The 16,911-nt window shown below is 24.9% G+C and overlaps 1 protein-coding gene across 1 annotated transcript; it reads right to left on the minus strand.

Moving 5' to 3' along the window:
- Positions 1-394: 394 nt before the first annotated feature.
- Positions 395-11,678, minus strand: LOC113558678. Its single transcript, XM_026964178.1, has 6 exons — positions 11,331-11,678; positions 10,871-10,973; positions 2,981-3,048; positions 2,221-2,401; positions 1,887-2,152; positions 395-1,823 (listed from the first exon to the last, which is right to left on the minus strand). The coding sequence occupies exons 2-6, from the start codon at positions 10,928-10,930 to the stop codon at positions 1,172-1,174; spliced, it is 1,227 nt and encodes a 408-aa protein (XP_026819979.1). The 5' UTR covers positions 10,931-10,973; positions 11,331-11,678; the 3' UTR covers positions 395-1,171.
- Between the last annotated feature and the right edge of the window lie 5,233 nt (positions 11,679-16,911).

Here is a 16,911-nt window from a genome sequence, read left to right on the forward strand (position 1 = left end):
TTGAAATATCATCCACTACATCTTAATGATTAACTTTGATGTCTTTATAAGCAGCTAACATAGTTTTAGAATGTATTCTAGCAAAAACAATTTATTTTTACAATTAAAAAAAAAAAAAAAAACAATATACAATCTGAATTATCGGTAGTTGCAACACTCACATTAGCTATAATGAAAATCATTATTTATTATTTTTTTATTTTGTCTTTTCTCTGCAATAAACATTTGACACCTGTAAGTAAAATGGAATCATACTTACCCTAGGTTTGATTGTTTAACATGGAAAAATAATAGTTTATTTGTAAATATAGACTATATATTTTAATCAATATCATTATTTAAGGAGTAAAACAGTTGTATAGTGTATTTAACATAAAATAAAATAAAACATAACTTTATTTTAATGTATACCTTATGTTTATCAGAAACAGAATCAAATATGAACAATATGTGTAATTATTAATTACTAATGTAATATATAATATATCATTCAATCTTTTACATACATCTATAATAAGCAATAGCTCTATGTTAAGTGGCATTACATGTTTTAATGTTTTCTGTATAACGAATCACATTCATTAGCATCATACAGTTATTAATAATAATTAAAGAAAAAAAAATTAAAACAGAATTATTTAACATTAAAATTAAAAAAAAAATCAAAAATGACTGGAAAAACATTTAATAATTTTTATGTATAACATCAATAATGATTTTAATAAGACATTGGTATATATATAATATATAATATGTTGGTTCAAAAATGAAGTACAAAAAAAAAGTTTGAAATTTATCAACATTACATATTTGTAACTCAGTCTTTGCCGGGTCAAAAATTTACATAATCATTATCATTCATCATCAAAAAGTAATTATTAATAATTGTGAATAAAAAAAAATATATATCCTAATAATAACCACACTTAATACATATTGAGCTTCTAAACATAAATAAATCCATAAAAACTTAAATATTAACACAAAATAGGTTTACAAAACGAAGAAATTATATTTGTTGTCAGTGTTAAAAAAAACTATGAATGAATATATTTGAAATAAATGCTCAAAAAAAAAAAAATGTATTAAACTAAGTGGGAAGAAAATAAATTCTATGATGTTTTATTTTCTGTTAAATCACAGATTAGCTTATTATAAGTGTATAAAGTTGTTATTTATCATCTCTATAGTTAGAGAGTCTTCTAGATGATAATAATGGCGATTGAGAAGGAGACCCGTGGGCTTCTTCTATGTCTTCATAGTTTTTATCTCTTCCAAAATCCAGTCGTATTTGAACTGGATTTGCAGTATCAGGCACATCATTTTTAGATTTTGATTCTTCAATTTGAATGTTAACGTTTTTATTGTCAAACTCGTTCTCATTAGGAATTGCTTCATTTTGTCCAAATTTGATTACTATTTCTGCTGTTTTAATTTGTAATTTTAAAAAAGATGGATCTGACTGATTACTTTGACATACAGCTGCCTGGTTACATTCACCTTCAGGATTTTCCCCTTGAGTTTTTCCTATCTGTATATGCCATGAGGTTCCAGTATCACTTGAAATTGGTTTTTCAACATCTTCTTGTTCTCGATTGTCAACCTCTTGAAATCTAATGGGATTATCTTCATTATTAAAAAATATATGAACATTACGAACACCTTTGAGATCGATACTGGTTTCATCATTTTGTTCAATAGGTGGTTTAAAAGGCACAATTGATGCAACTGCATTAGTTTCAACTGAACTACTCTCAGCAACATCAATAAGTATAGTTTGATTTTTTCGTGGTTTTTCTGGTGCATTTTGTACATATATTACCCTAAAATACAGTAATACATTTGAAAACACATTTGAAATGCAAATATTTGTATTAATAAGTTACCTATTATATGCTTTCCATCTTTGGCAAAGCATAAAATATGACTTGCACTGTATGTACATGAAAACAACACCACCTGTAAAGCCGATGCCCACAACAATAAGTTTTGTCCAAAATGGCCAGTCCAACTGTCCACGTTCAACTTCCTCCAAAGTCCGATCCATAAGGACATAGAGTGACCAGCAAACACACGTCATGGCAATTATATGAAACAGCATTGCACATACCAACTTTTTACGCTCCATGCCAGACATTTCTAAATGTTCCCACTGAAAATACAAAATTTAAGATACCTAACTTTAATTCAATTACATAATTTATGACAAAACAAATTTACTTGACTAAAAGGTTTGGTTCTGGTTTGCATAATGAATTGAAATTTACAAAGTTCACAGCATCGTATATTAGATGATTTAATCCATTGTTGTAAACACAATTGATGCACGAAACGTAACGAACCAGCACAATAACATGGTGCTATTAAGGGTGTGTCAATGTCGCCTTCACAGTGACATATTCTAAATAAAACATAATCAAAATATAAGCATCAATACAATTGTTTTTGTTTTTCTTAAGCAATTTACACTTTAAGTTTTTAAGTTTTTGTTTTTAAGCAGTATTGTTGGTATATTTTATTTTAAATGTTGATCGATTTGTAAACATTTCAAACAATTTGATAGGTAGCTAGTAGTACAAAAGATTATGATTACTACAATTACCAGTATGTAGTATTATTTCGTTCTATAGGTAGTATTATCATTGTCAATCTATGTATATCTACCACATTAATGTCGAGTTGCATAATCAATTGATTAATTTAATGGTTCACTAAAATATAACAAATCAATCATACTTAAAGGGCTAAATATTGATCTATTTAATATTTAATATTGTAGTGATTAACCATGCAAGTCATCATATTATTAACTAGTATTAACACTAAATTGGGAAAAAAAGAAATAGTAAGCAATCCCTATTTAGAAATACAATTTATTTTTAAAAAAGATCACAAAGATTGACTTGACTGGATATATTATTATATAATACATAACTAAATTTTCTGAGTAAATAAAATGTAGTTTATTTTAAATATATACCTGCAAATGTCAAAATTCATGGATGAAAAACTTGTGTTTCTAGAAAATCCTTCATCATTCTTCATCTTCTGAAAAACAAATTAATAAAATCATTTAACTATATAGACCAAAACAATTTGACATGATTTCAGGTCAGAACTTACAGAAAATAATTAAATTAGTTATAACTTATAACTATTTTATATATTACAATATATAATATACATATTATGTAATATAAAAAAATGAGAACCTATATCTATATTTTATTTATAGTAAAAATATGATATTGTACACTAAATATTGAGAGGGTCACTGTAATGAATGCATAAAATTTGAACCCAATCAAACAAGTATAACGATTCTGAGGAGAGATAGTTGTTAGTATATTTTATGATATTGCTATTAAAGTAATTTATTTTACTACAAATATTATGGTAGTTTGATTACATTTTTGCAATACACATTTAGCATATTATATTATTGTTATTAACTTTTAATTCAACAGTACCATATTACCTTACTATAGAACAGTATGAATATGTTCATGGTATATATAGGTAATAAATTAAAATTAATCTACATGTTTGGCATTGTCATTGCATATAGTAAAATGTATACGTAACAGATTTAAATTCAAACAAATAACGTTTTTGAAATTATAAAAATAATAAAAATTGTTATTCTTTGTTTAAATATATATGTTTTAGATTTTTTAGTAAGCTACCTATTCTCTATTCAAAATGAGATTGTGACTTGGCGACACACTTGTGTAGATGGGTGCGGCTTTACTACACGGCAGGCGTACAGATAGTTTATTCGGTGAGGTTGACAAACGAGTGTTGTCTGACCCCCTGCTCGATGAAAATTGGTCGCCGCCGAGTCACGATCTCATTTTGAATAGAGTATATATTGTACTACAGTTTCAAATCTTAGCTGTAAAAATTGAACATTTTTATAAATCGTAAATGCAATGTAATTTGCAAATTTTCAAGATATTGGCAAAATTTTAACATCAAAGCTTATAAAAAAGTATTGTCACAACTATATCTTTTTGATATTTTTTAACTAACATAATTTAAGCAGGTTATAAGAAATCTTATAATCAATTTTTGAGAATTTCTACTCAGCAAATAATATTTAATTAATGTATAAAATATATCAAACATTGCTCATATCAATAAATATCTAAAATAAGTTAAAATAATAAAAAATTTTATCATTGTGTATATAAAATTCTGATATGCTGATATAAACATTTTATAAAAATTTCAAATATTATCTATTATTTATTTTTAGAGTTATACTAAAAAATGTAGTCAAAAATTAGTTTTTTTATACAATTTGCAGTTATTCTTTAATTTTTTTTTTATTACTTTAAAAAATAATTAAAATTTTGACTTCTCAAAAATATAAACTCAATCCAATTTTTTAAAATTGACAACATTTTTTCATTCTTTTAAAATGATCAAGGCATTCTCCAACTACTTATTACCTTTAAAAATAAATAAATATACATCATTGTAAAATCAATATATTCACAGTTTTATTCAGAATTTAAAATTAATTTATGATGATAGACATCATAGTTAGCTAAAAATTTGTGTTTTGATTAAAACAGAGATTAAAATAGTTATTTTACTACCACATCATACAACGCGAAAAAATTTCGGAGGGGGGGGGGGGTTGAACCCCCAGGCACGGTCTTAGTTAACTAATTAGCCTTATTAAGTAATTTAAATTCACATTAAAAATTAGTATGTATAATATATAAATAAATAAATACATTCATGAAGTAATTTACAAATAAATAGTGGAAAACTTTATATTTTAAACTTAAAAATTAATAAATGTTATATTACAAATAATGTTATTACTTATGAGATTGTTAGTTTGTACACATACAATTTTTTATGATGAATTATGCAAGTTCCCTAGACAAAAATGTAAAATTATAAACAATATTTAATAAAATACTGACCTAACGTCATATTGTAGAGTAATAAATCATTAGCCTAATCAATAATTGAAACACTAACTAATGGGTTATTATTTTTTAACACTATACGCAGCTCTAAGTTATCTATAGAGTTTATATAAAATAATAATCCAGTGAAAATCCAATTGATGATAAAAAAAAAAAAAAATGTATGAAAAATAATAGATTATTTAGGATAAGTAAAAAGAAATAATATTGCACATAACTAATATCATATAACATATGATTATTAAATAGGCAAACAAAGAAAATATGCGTCAATTACAAATATGCTATGTTATAATTGATAAATAAATCATATTAAGTATATATCATAAAGATAATCAGTTATCAATAAACACTTTTACCAATTAATAAATGTGTTAGAACAGTAAATAATAACTAGATATTTAATGAGTTATTATAACAATTTAGTAATTAAATAAGGTAAAAATACCAATTAGAAAATCAAAAAACAGAATCATTTAAAAATTTATTTTGTTATAAATTATAGACATTATTAGTAAAGTGTGACAAAAGTAACTAGTTGTACACGAAAAAATTATGTTATAATAAAAACCAAAAGACAAGATCTAAATTATGGTGTCCTAACTTTTTTATGTAAGACACTTTACATATTTTTTTCCTATTTAATTAGAGCAAGTCACCAATAATGGAAATTTATAAATTACATAAAATATATTGTTTCAACCTAACTCGGCAGCGAGTCATTTTTTTCTAAGGCCTTTGCAAACTATAAGTTGGGAATAACTGGTCTAAATTAATAATAATATACAGTTATTATGAACCAGTTCATAAATATATATTATTTTTTATGTAACATTTAAAAAAGTTGTTATGTTATATGTATAGATGAATAAATGTTTGATAAATACTGTAATTTATAATTCATAATATTTTTTCATTTAAATGTATTTTTAATTAATAATGCTTAGTATATATTATTTTATTATGATAAAATCAACATTTTGTAGAATTTTATTTATATATGAGTAGGTATTAGACATTTAATATTTGTTACATAATAGATATTTATTATACTATAAAACAAAACAACATTGATTTATGCTGATCCATCATTTATTCTTTCATAACACAATTAAAATAGATTTAATAACAATCTTAATTGTTAACTTATTTATAAAATTTTGGAAAATCCAAGTTCAGATTTTTTTTTTTTGAGGTAAGTTATTGGTTATATAAGATTAGTTATATACAGAACCATAATTAACACTTATATTAATGCAAGCTGATTTAACGAAAAAAAAATATATTGGTTTAATTAAATATGTATTATTAACATACTTATATTCGAAAATCATATAATCAAAATATGATTTCATAACATACAATTTTATAAAATTAGTATTATTTATTTTAAAAATTACTTTAACTTTATTAAATAGCAATGTTCATACACCAAGACAGAATATTTTAATGTATAAATATTGAATCAATGCAAAGTTAATTATGTATTAAAAATCATTTAACGTTTAGATAAGAAAAGGGGATTGAGAGAATAATATTGCAAAGTATAATACTTTCCAAATTAATGTTTTCTTAATAATAGAGATTTAAATAGTTTAATATTCAATTTTTATAAATCAACTTTTCACTAAAATGTCTTTATTTTAGAATAAGTAAGTACCTAAATGGTGAAAAATATGATTTGCAATAAAAAAAAAAGGTATTGTTAAAATAATTTAGATAGTATTATACATAACAAATTAAAAATAAAAGACAAACATTTTCTGACAATGTAATGACTGAAGTTAAAAAAATAAAAAGCCGTGAACCTACCTAATAATTTTGCTGTTATTTTTTAATCAGGTGTTTTGAGATAAAAAATTAGTTTGAAAAAAAATAGTCTTAAAACAATATAATAATCAATTTATAGACAAAATGTAAGTATATTTAATTCTTGTATTAAATAATAGAATAGCATTTATTCTTGTAAATATATAAAACTATAGATCACATAAAATATGTAAATAATAACTTCTATACTCCCATTTTTTTTTCATTTTTTATTATTCCATTCATTGTTTATCACATAAATATAGCTCCCAAATGTGTTACTTTCACTAAATGAATATATATTTTTTTAATTTGTTTTAATAGAAATTATAAAGAAATAATTTTAATAGCTATAAAATTTATATTTTTATATTTTAAATTGAGTTGTTATTATGTATACAATTTTTTTTAGGTCATAGAGGTTACTAAATACAAATAAATAATTTAAAGTGTAGGTAATAAATCAAGAATGATAAGGTTAGTTTCATAGATTTTTATTTTTTTGATATAGTTAATACTTATTACAAATCTAAGTTTAATCTAAGTTTATTAACCTTCAGTTCTTGATAAAAACAAAAAAAACTTATGATAAATAGTGCAAGAATTTTATATTGTCTTTATGTATATTATACAGGGATATGGGTATATAAATTCAAGTTACAATATTGTTAAAATGATTAATTGCAAATTGATGTATTTTTTTTAAATATACTAATAACTTTTATTTAATAACCATTGCACAATATAAAAACTATGTAAAATACCTACATAATACTTTTTTTATTGCTCTCGAATATATTTAAGTGCTCAAAATACAAATATTAATAATTTTGAACAGTAAGAATTTTACTAAACTGACAATGTAATTTAAATACAGAAAATAAATGTCTATGGACCAACATATAGATACAAAAAATATAATTACATATGATTCATTAAAGTTAAAATAATTTTTATATTTTTATAGAGTTCATTTGATTAAGTTCATAGTATGATTGTTTTATACTAGTTTAAGTTAAAATCATTTAGGCATTCATATTTTGTTTTTAAACTAATTCTACTTATTTAATATTAGTATATACTAGTTGTACGTAAACACTGAAAAACTATTAGGTAATAACAAAAAACTATATGCTTAAATTTTAATATACTAATATACATGTATGACATACTATTTACATACTTTATAAAAAAAGAGGTAAATGAGAAAATTATGTCATGAATGTTTGATCAAGTAATAATTATAGGTATTAGTTTACCAGAACTGGTATAGTAACCACATAACATCAAAAAAGTATTAACCAATAAGTAGACATAAAGTCACTATAATATTTAACTTAGATTAAAAAGTTATTGTCAGTGTTCAGTTATTAATTATTAGTAGGGCTAAAGACACAATGACCTTAAAATGACCTAGATATGATTGTATTAGGTATACAAAAAATGGAAAATAAGACAGTATACATAAGTAAAAATGATTATACACAAAATATACTCATGTAATGAAACTTATTTGTATATCACTAAATGTAATTTGTAAGCTATATTATCATCCTTTTTTTTAAACTGTTCCTAGGTAATATTACTTAATTAAAATTTTTCATGGATAAATTAAAATTAAAGTACAAGACAATGTGTCAGCTTTGAATTTTAAAGAAAAAATTAAAAATAGATATTATTATGTAAGTTAAATAAATATACCTCTCTTTAGTAATTAAATGGATTAAATATTTTTATTATTAAAATATCAATTTATATCAATTAAGTATAATGAATACAAACTACAAACTCCCAAAATTTACATTACACAAGTTGTACAAAATATTACATTCAATTGGTGTATGTATAAAATTTTTAATTTTATAAATATTATAATATACAGGTTATTTGTACAATTACCTATCCCTATATATATTTTTTAAATATAAATAATATTTAGAATCGGTACAATAGATATAAGCATGATGTGTGTGGAATGTTGGATTAATCTGAACTAGAGAAAAAAAGTTACCCAGTAAAAACATCCCTAAGTGAAATTTTTTTAAGGTTTTTTGTCCTGCACCAGTTAATTTCCATGCATCTTAATGGATTAACAATCATTTTTTAATGAGATTATTGATAAGATCTTTTATGGTTGCTTTTTCTTTAAAACTAAATATTTTGTTTGTAAGTGTTGGTCAGAGCCCAATTTAGGAAATATGGGTCCAAGGCAATATAATTTTGGGGAATTTAATACCTATTTGTTAAATGTAATTTAAAAAAGATAGTGAAAATTAAAATAACATAATTGTATTAGCGAACAAAATTTATATTTAAAGAACATAAATTAATTTCTAATACTTGCAAAATATTTAAATATAATTATTAACTAGGTATCTAAAGATTGTTATAATAATATTAGTACAAATGAAAAATATTAATTAATGTTTACTATTATACATCATGTATTTACATGAAAGCAATATCATAAAATTTTATGGTGCCACTTTAATATTTATAATTATCAATAGGGGCCTGGGCTGCAGCCCAACTAGCCCATCTCCATAAATTGGGCTTTGGTATTGGTTGCGAGAAGAGAAATCAATGGAGATACCGGTAATTTAAATTGATTCCTTTGAGGTAGGAGATAAGATATGGGGGCTATAAGTTCATGTAAACTGGAGATTTTTGGCTAAAGGGTGAATTTTTAAAATATCTAATTTAATCATATGTTAGTAAAAATAATACACAATAAACATTAATCTTGTCATTCTAATTTCTAGGAGACTTTTAGAAGTATATCTAATGATACAATTATATTATAATAAACCACCATTGTTTAATTTATAAAATATTACAGAAATGCTATGGCTAGTCAGTAGCTATAAAAGAAAATTGACAAACTTAAATTACAATTTAAAACCATGCAACATTTGTACTTTTATAAAAGTTGTAATCATTTAAAAAATAAAATGACCTACAAGAAAAAATACTCTTTAAAACAAAAATGTATAAATACTAATTTCTTTATAAATTTTATTGAGATTCATATTCTTAATTAATAATAAGCTTGAATAAATAATTAGCTGTACTTAAAGTATTCAATAATATTTATTATTCAATAAAAATTAATTTGAATTTAAATTTCTAATTTAATTAATTTGTTAAAAAATGTACAAAATAATTTTGTAAAAAAAATGTACATCATTTGTTAAATATAATTTTCAACTTGAACACTAGAAGGTTCAGCGCACATAAAAACTCACAATACTGTACATGCCAGGCAAGGGCACACCCAAGGGGATGGCTAACGGACTTTAGCCCCCCCAAACATTTTGATAATTTTATTAGGTAAATTGACTTTAAATTATTAAATAAAAAAATTATCAACTAACAAAATTGAAACATTAGGTGTAACATAATATTATATATTTATACCTGTCATTCCGGGCCCCGGGAGAGACCTCTGTTTGTATTATTATAAATACTATTAATATTTAAAAGTTACTTGAATTTAGACCTCCTCAAAAAAATATCCTGAGTGCGCCACTGATACCAGGGGTTGCCAAACAATCAATCTCAATAGGAATATAGGTCGATCATTATAAAAATTAATTTTACCATTATCGGTCAGTATCATAATAAAAAATCGGATAATGTGGAATATTCTCAAATAATTATTCTTTGAAGCTTAGACCTTTATTTAATTTTAACATAAAAACAAATCTCTTTAAAAAAAAAAGACCTAAATTCTCCTGGATATCGATCACCAGGGACTTAAAATGTACCTCACTTGTTTGAAAAAAATTGGAGACCTCTGATTTATACTATTAAAAAGAGATTACCCAGATTGCCCGACTAGTTTTCAAATAGTACTTTACATTTTACATCTCTCATTGGTGACCCAATGTCTAGTTTGCAATAACAAATCAAACAAATTTGTTTTGTTGTCTTAACACTTTCAGCAAGTTAGGGCAAGTTTTAACGAGTTGTTAGTTGTGATGTGTAGAAAATGAAAATTTTCTTTTAAAACAAAGTATGGACATATCATAGTCATAAAAATTGAAAACATTTTAATATGTAACATAATACATTATCTGTTATTAGAAGGACTAAGCTAAAAATAAAATGCTTACTGGATACTGCGAAACGACTTGCACATCTGTAGGGTCAGATATGGGTAATTTTTCTTGCATGACTGAGACGTTAACTCATAAGTCTCCAATTGATTACTGACTACTGTAAAAAAAAAAAAACAACAATTTGTTGAGCAGTACCAAATGCATAGTAATGAGAAAGAAAACCGTAAAATCTACACTAGGTACAGTAGGTACACATAACTAATAGTGTCCTCGAGTGGAATAACAATTAACAACAATAACAGTGGTAATAATAATTTGTAAACCGTAATACCGATGATGGGCAATACATTACATTTGTATTCATATTTCATAAATATTATTATTAATAGTGTTTAACGCCACAACTACGTATATCGTTATTATAAGTACAAAGAACTACGTGTAACAGCGACGAGCGCGTCAGGCCGAACAAAAAACCATTAAACAGCGATCGACGGCGTACAAGGGTACATACCCGAGTGCACTGGCCCAGATACAAGTCGCAGACACGACGCTCTGTCCGGACGACGACCGCAACGCCGCGAAGATCGCAATGCTCATGTCGCCGTCTTCCGACAGGTTCAACGTATCCCGTGTCAGTGCGCCAGACACAGGAGCGTGTGCCGTGTGGAGCGGTGGCAATGCGGTCGCTGGGCGCCGAGGAACAAAGTTCGTGGCGCGCGCACAACACGACACGCAGCACTGCCACACAAAGAAATCGTATATCGATATCGAACAAAAACGGGAAATAACGATGGAACGGCCGCAGCGAACAGACGGCACTACGGCAGCGAGAGCGGCCGAGCTAGCGCGACTGAGCGGCGGCCGAGTCGCAACTCGCGAGGTGTCGCGGCATCGCGGGCCGGGGCTGCAGCACCGTACCAACCATCTCTCCGTGATGTAGACACATAGTTGTGGTTGACGTCACTGTGCCGCGTTCTTATCGTCCGTAGAGTATAAAAAACTTATAGATTATAGTATGTAAACATTGTAAACACGGACTATAAGTCGATATTAAACACCGCGAGTATAAAAAACAATAATTTATTGTTAATTTTTAATTTGTATTATATTTCTGTGATGTTATAGTCGGATATAATTATTAATTAATAATAAAATTTATTATCCGCGGTCTTGACCGATTGATACGAATTATATCATGCCATTATGGTATTATCTATACGATTTAATGGTATATTATAAAAAGTTTAATAATATCAATATTTTGTTTTTAATTAATATTAGATATGGACTTTAAAACGCAATCAACAATTGTCTGCTAACTTGCGCCATCTAGTATTCAGAGCCAAATAACTAATAGCTATTGTAAATAAATCATAAATTCATCATTTGTAGGTATTAAACTAATAAATATGTTATTAACATTCCTGCCTGAAATTTTCAGGCATCAGCATTAAATAACAATAATAATGAATACAAAAAATAATAATAATTTTTTCACAATGAACGTAAGAATAACAGGTGCATATGGATTACAAAAAAAAGAAATATATACAAAAAATATATAAAATTATTATAAAAACAAAGATAAAATATGATATTAAGAGTATTATAATTATACAACAAAAGAAAAATACACAAATGAAAATGACCAAAATGCTAACTATGTAAATATAATATGGCATGTTGACATGTCAGAACACACAAAAATATAACTTCAGTATTCACTTTCAAAAGGATTTACAAAATAACTTTTAAAACTTTCTTTTATTTTTGCACTTATTTCTAACATACCTATTTCACATTTATTTTTTTGTTGAAGTGCCTACTATAACTTGCATTTAAATGAAATTGATTGGGCTGTGGACCAATAGTCCTCATAGTTTTTTAATTATTTAACTGAAAATTGGATTTAAATAATCTTAAATTTGCATGTATTAAAATATATATAAAATATGATTGAACTTTATTTTCTACTTAAAATTAAGATTTCGTTAAAAAAAAGTAATAGATATTTTTTTACTTTATGAAAGCACCTATTACATTGATTTATTGTAAATACTGACGTATTTTTTTGTGTATTATTCTTATATGTATTCAAATAAATAAGCGGTGTTCTACTTGTTCTAATCATAGATCTATAGATTTTTGTGCTGAGTAGGCATAATCCCCGTGTTCGGTACAATATTATTAAATTAATTTTTAAATACCACACGCATCATATACATAATGGGTCAGGAATTATATACGTCAAGACGTCAAGTTATAATAATATGAATATGACGGTCAACGATGAATTATATTTCAAAAACAATTATCAACCATAATAATATTATGTTCAGACCGTCTGAGTATACTAAATAGCCAATAGGTAGTCAATAATGATCTGAAATCATATAATTAGTTGTATTATATTAAATTATAATGCAATTATGTATTAATGAAATAGTAACCTAAACATTTTAAGGATGCTTTACAGGATTTTTTGAAGGCCCCTCTCCTCCGCTACTTGCTATAATAATAATTATGTGTGGGTACTTGGGGTATTTGGAAAATTTTTAGTCCACTACGCCACTGTTCAGACGTATACAGTACAATCGAAAATGAATGTTTACATCTTACAAAGTTAAAAGTACACATTATCAAGCCCAAATTAAGATCATTTTAGGCCCGGAGCTAAACAATTTTAGGAGCCCATAACCATAGGTAAATTATAATCATAGTATTGGTGATCCGCAAATCAAAATATTTCAAAAAAAAAAAATATATATATATTTATAAATTTATTTCTTACTTTATTAAACACAAAATAAAAATTTTATTTGTATAAATAATTGTTCGTGTTTCTTTTGATATACAAAATATACTATAATTTTATTATTATTATATCTAAATATTTCTGATTAAATAAAAAAAAAAAACGCACCATTCGCCAGGGGCCCACTATTGTTTGATATCCGTTGTGGGCCCGAGACCATACCCCCCTGCCACCCTTAATCCGGGCTTACACACTATACAGATTGTTAGTAAAGATTATATTATATAACTGTTATTATTATTTAGCGAATAGTGTTATCGGGTTTCTACAAATTTGCAAATGGAAGAATTATTTTATAATCCATAAATGTATTGTTTTATGTCTTTATTTATTTGGAGTTCCATAATAGTCCCCGTCCAAGGACCAACTTAATAGCTAAATCCACCCTTGTGCCTTGTTTATTATACTTATTAGTTATTACATTTATGCCACAGTTTTCAAGTTATAAAAAATATTTAATAATACTTAAAGCCCAGTAAGTAATTTTCTATACAAATTGAACTTCATGAATATCAAAATTATTTAACAGGATTTATATTTTTAGTAATATTACCTTTCGCTGCAGGTCTTTTCAATAAGCCCCATAAGGAATACTGCTGCAGTGGGCTGATTGATAAATGTTATCAGCTAGACTTAGAATCATAAGAATTAAGAACTGAATCATAATTGTTTGCATTTTTAAAATCCTTTAATCATAATTCCTAAGTATATCAATGACATAGTATTGACGCCAAGGGTTTCTCTGACGAAAATTTCATCTAAAACTAGAACAACTACTTATAACTTATAAGTTTCTTAATTAATTTTTTCTTGGTTATAATAGTTTAATAATTTGTTTATCGAAACCATTGTACTATACAACTAATTTTAACTATTAATAAGTAATTTTATATCGTAATTACTAATTAGGTACACAAAGTATCAGTAAAATATTTTGTTTTAATGAGTAGAATTAGGTATGTACCTATATATTTATTCATAAATTTGTAGTCATAATATTAAATAAATATCATACATTCATAAATAAATACTTAATATTCGCTAGCAGACACTATAATATGCATATTATATCTTATATTTTTGGATTTATGGGTGATTTTAAAAATGTTGGATTGATCTTTTAATATCCCTAAACTTTCTGATAATTAGTCTAAATTACTTTCAGATATCAAATTCAATTTTAGTTCTAGAAAAACAATTTTGTAATTTAGTCATTCATTTATTTGTTTGAAAATGTTTTTTAACAACTTTTTGATATTCGAATACTGTAAAATAATTGATTTTTATAAAAGAGGAATGAAGAAAATTTTAAAATTATTATTATTTTGTAACTTTAATATATTAATTGAATCGAATGTGCCAATCGTTATTTGTTTGCAACACAAATACAATTTACTAAAATGTATAATAATACATTTAGCATATATTGTTTTCTTAAGATTATACTATTAGATATTAAATATCAATAAAGTATTTGATATATTAAATAAGTACTAAGCCAACATATTATGGCAATACCTTTCAGTGTCATTCAACATTATATATCACCATAAACCATCCGAATCATTAATTATTATATATTGTAGTTCAAATAATACTTTTTATACCATTATTGTTAATTGTTATATTATTGTAATATTGGTTATATTATGTTCAATTGAAATCACGATATATCTTATTTTACACACGTAATAGTTATAATACATCGATTACATCGTGATTGAACCAAAGTAATATTTCCTTGACCTTGACAACATTTGTTGTCATGTACTTTATAAAAAAAAAGTTAAAATAACGTTTCTTTGTTAAAAATATCATTCATTTTTAAATTTATTTTTATTGTATTTTATATTTCAGATTTTGAGCGTAACGATGAATGTATTGATTTTAAGATGTGTTATTTTTGTATTTGTCATCATTCATCAACTTTTAGAGCAATACATATGCATTGGATTTCAACTTTGGGGATAGCTCATGGTTTCAAATTATAAGATTTAGTTAGTGCATCGGGGAGTCAAAAGTAAAAAATTCCAAATATTTTTCAAAGTAACAGGGAATAGCAGAAAAAAAATCAAGAAATACGCGAATTTTTAAGTAAAAACAGTATTTGACTGTCTTGGAATAAAATCTCTACGACATAATTATTGATAATTTACCCTTTTAACTATTTATGTATATTTTTTTGTAATTAAAAAACGTTAATAACTGTAGATATTTAGAACTTTTACCAAATGTTGAAATGTATAAATTAACATTTCTTACACATTATAGGTGTACTATAATTTTCTCAATAAATTGACTCTTTTTGAGCTATTTATAAGTATTTAAAATTTGAAACTTTTATTTTTTTCTGCAAGACTATGAATGACGATAATAAATATTATTAGCTTGATCAGTGGCGTATCCATAATTTGTTTAGGGGGACACACACTGTCAAAAATTTTACCATATATACGCTATACCTTTATTACTACCAAAAAGAAAAAAGAAAATAAACTAAATATTTAACTTTTTTACAATTTTTTTTTTTTTTTACATAAATAAATACACTTCTAAGTGCCACTACGTCACCCAATTTTTCATAATTTTTTGTCTGAGGGGTGGGGAAGGGGGTTTATATTTAAAGATTACGAATTTTTAGCATGTTATTTAAATAATTCAACGATTTTTTTCACATAGTTGTACCAAATGAGTCTACGAATAAATCACTCTTATTATTTTCAATTTAATTTTATTTGTCATTTCAGTTATAAATATTATAAATTAAGTTAAATTATAAAATATATTATATATTACATGGCTAGGCTTTAAATAGTTTAATTATAATAAAAAAATCAATTTATATACGAATCGATTATTTAACACACGAACAAAGCTGGGTTATTCATCTAGTATACATTAAAATAATATATTATTATATAAATTACATAATATTTAATATTTATTAAATGACATTTGGATTTATAATTTAAATACTATAAAATTATCAATATAGTTAAATCATAGAATACTATGGTTAAATACTCCAATCATCATTGCATTAAATACAATATCTGATATCACAATAAAATAACCGATAGTATAATAGGTAATGTCACATATGTCATAGAACACACAAATGCTTTGAAAGATGCCGCAATCTGTGCCTATATTTTATATGTTTTTTAATATAGCTATTAAAGGCTTAATTATTTAATATTACACGGTATAAGTTGAATTTTTTTTCGAAAATATTGTATTTATTATTAATTATTATATTATTAATATATTTAATTAA

Source organism: Rhopalosiphum maidis, chromosome 4 (genome assembly GCF_003676215.2).
Source record: "Rhopalosiphum maidis isolate BTI-1 chromosome 4, ASM367621v3, whole genome shotgun sequence".
NCBI classification, from domain to species: domain Eukaryota; kingdom Metazoa; phylum Arthropoda; class Insecta; order Hemiptera; family Aphididae; genus Rhopalosiphum; species Rhopalosiphum maidis.

Coding starts and splice junctions, on each gene's coding strand:
- LOC113558678 (XM_026964178.1), bottom strand. CDS start 10,930: ATGCAAGAAAAATTACCCATATCTGACCCTACAGATGTGCAAGTCGTT. Junction 3,049..10,870: donor AAGTCGTTTCGCAGTATCCA/GTAAGCATTTTA, acceptor TTTGTTTTTCAG/AAGATGAAGAATGATGAAGG. Junction 2,402..2,980: donor ATGAATTTTGACATTTGCAG/GTATATATTTAA, acceptor TGTTTTATTTAG/AATATGTCACTGTGAAGGCG.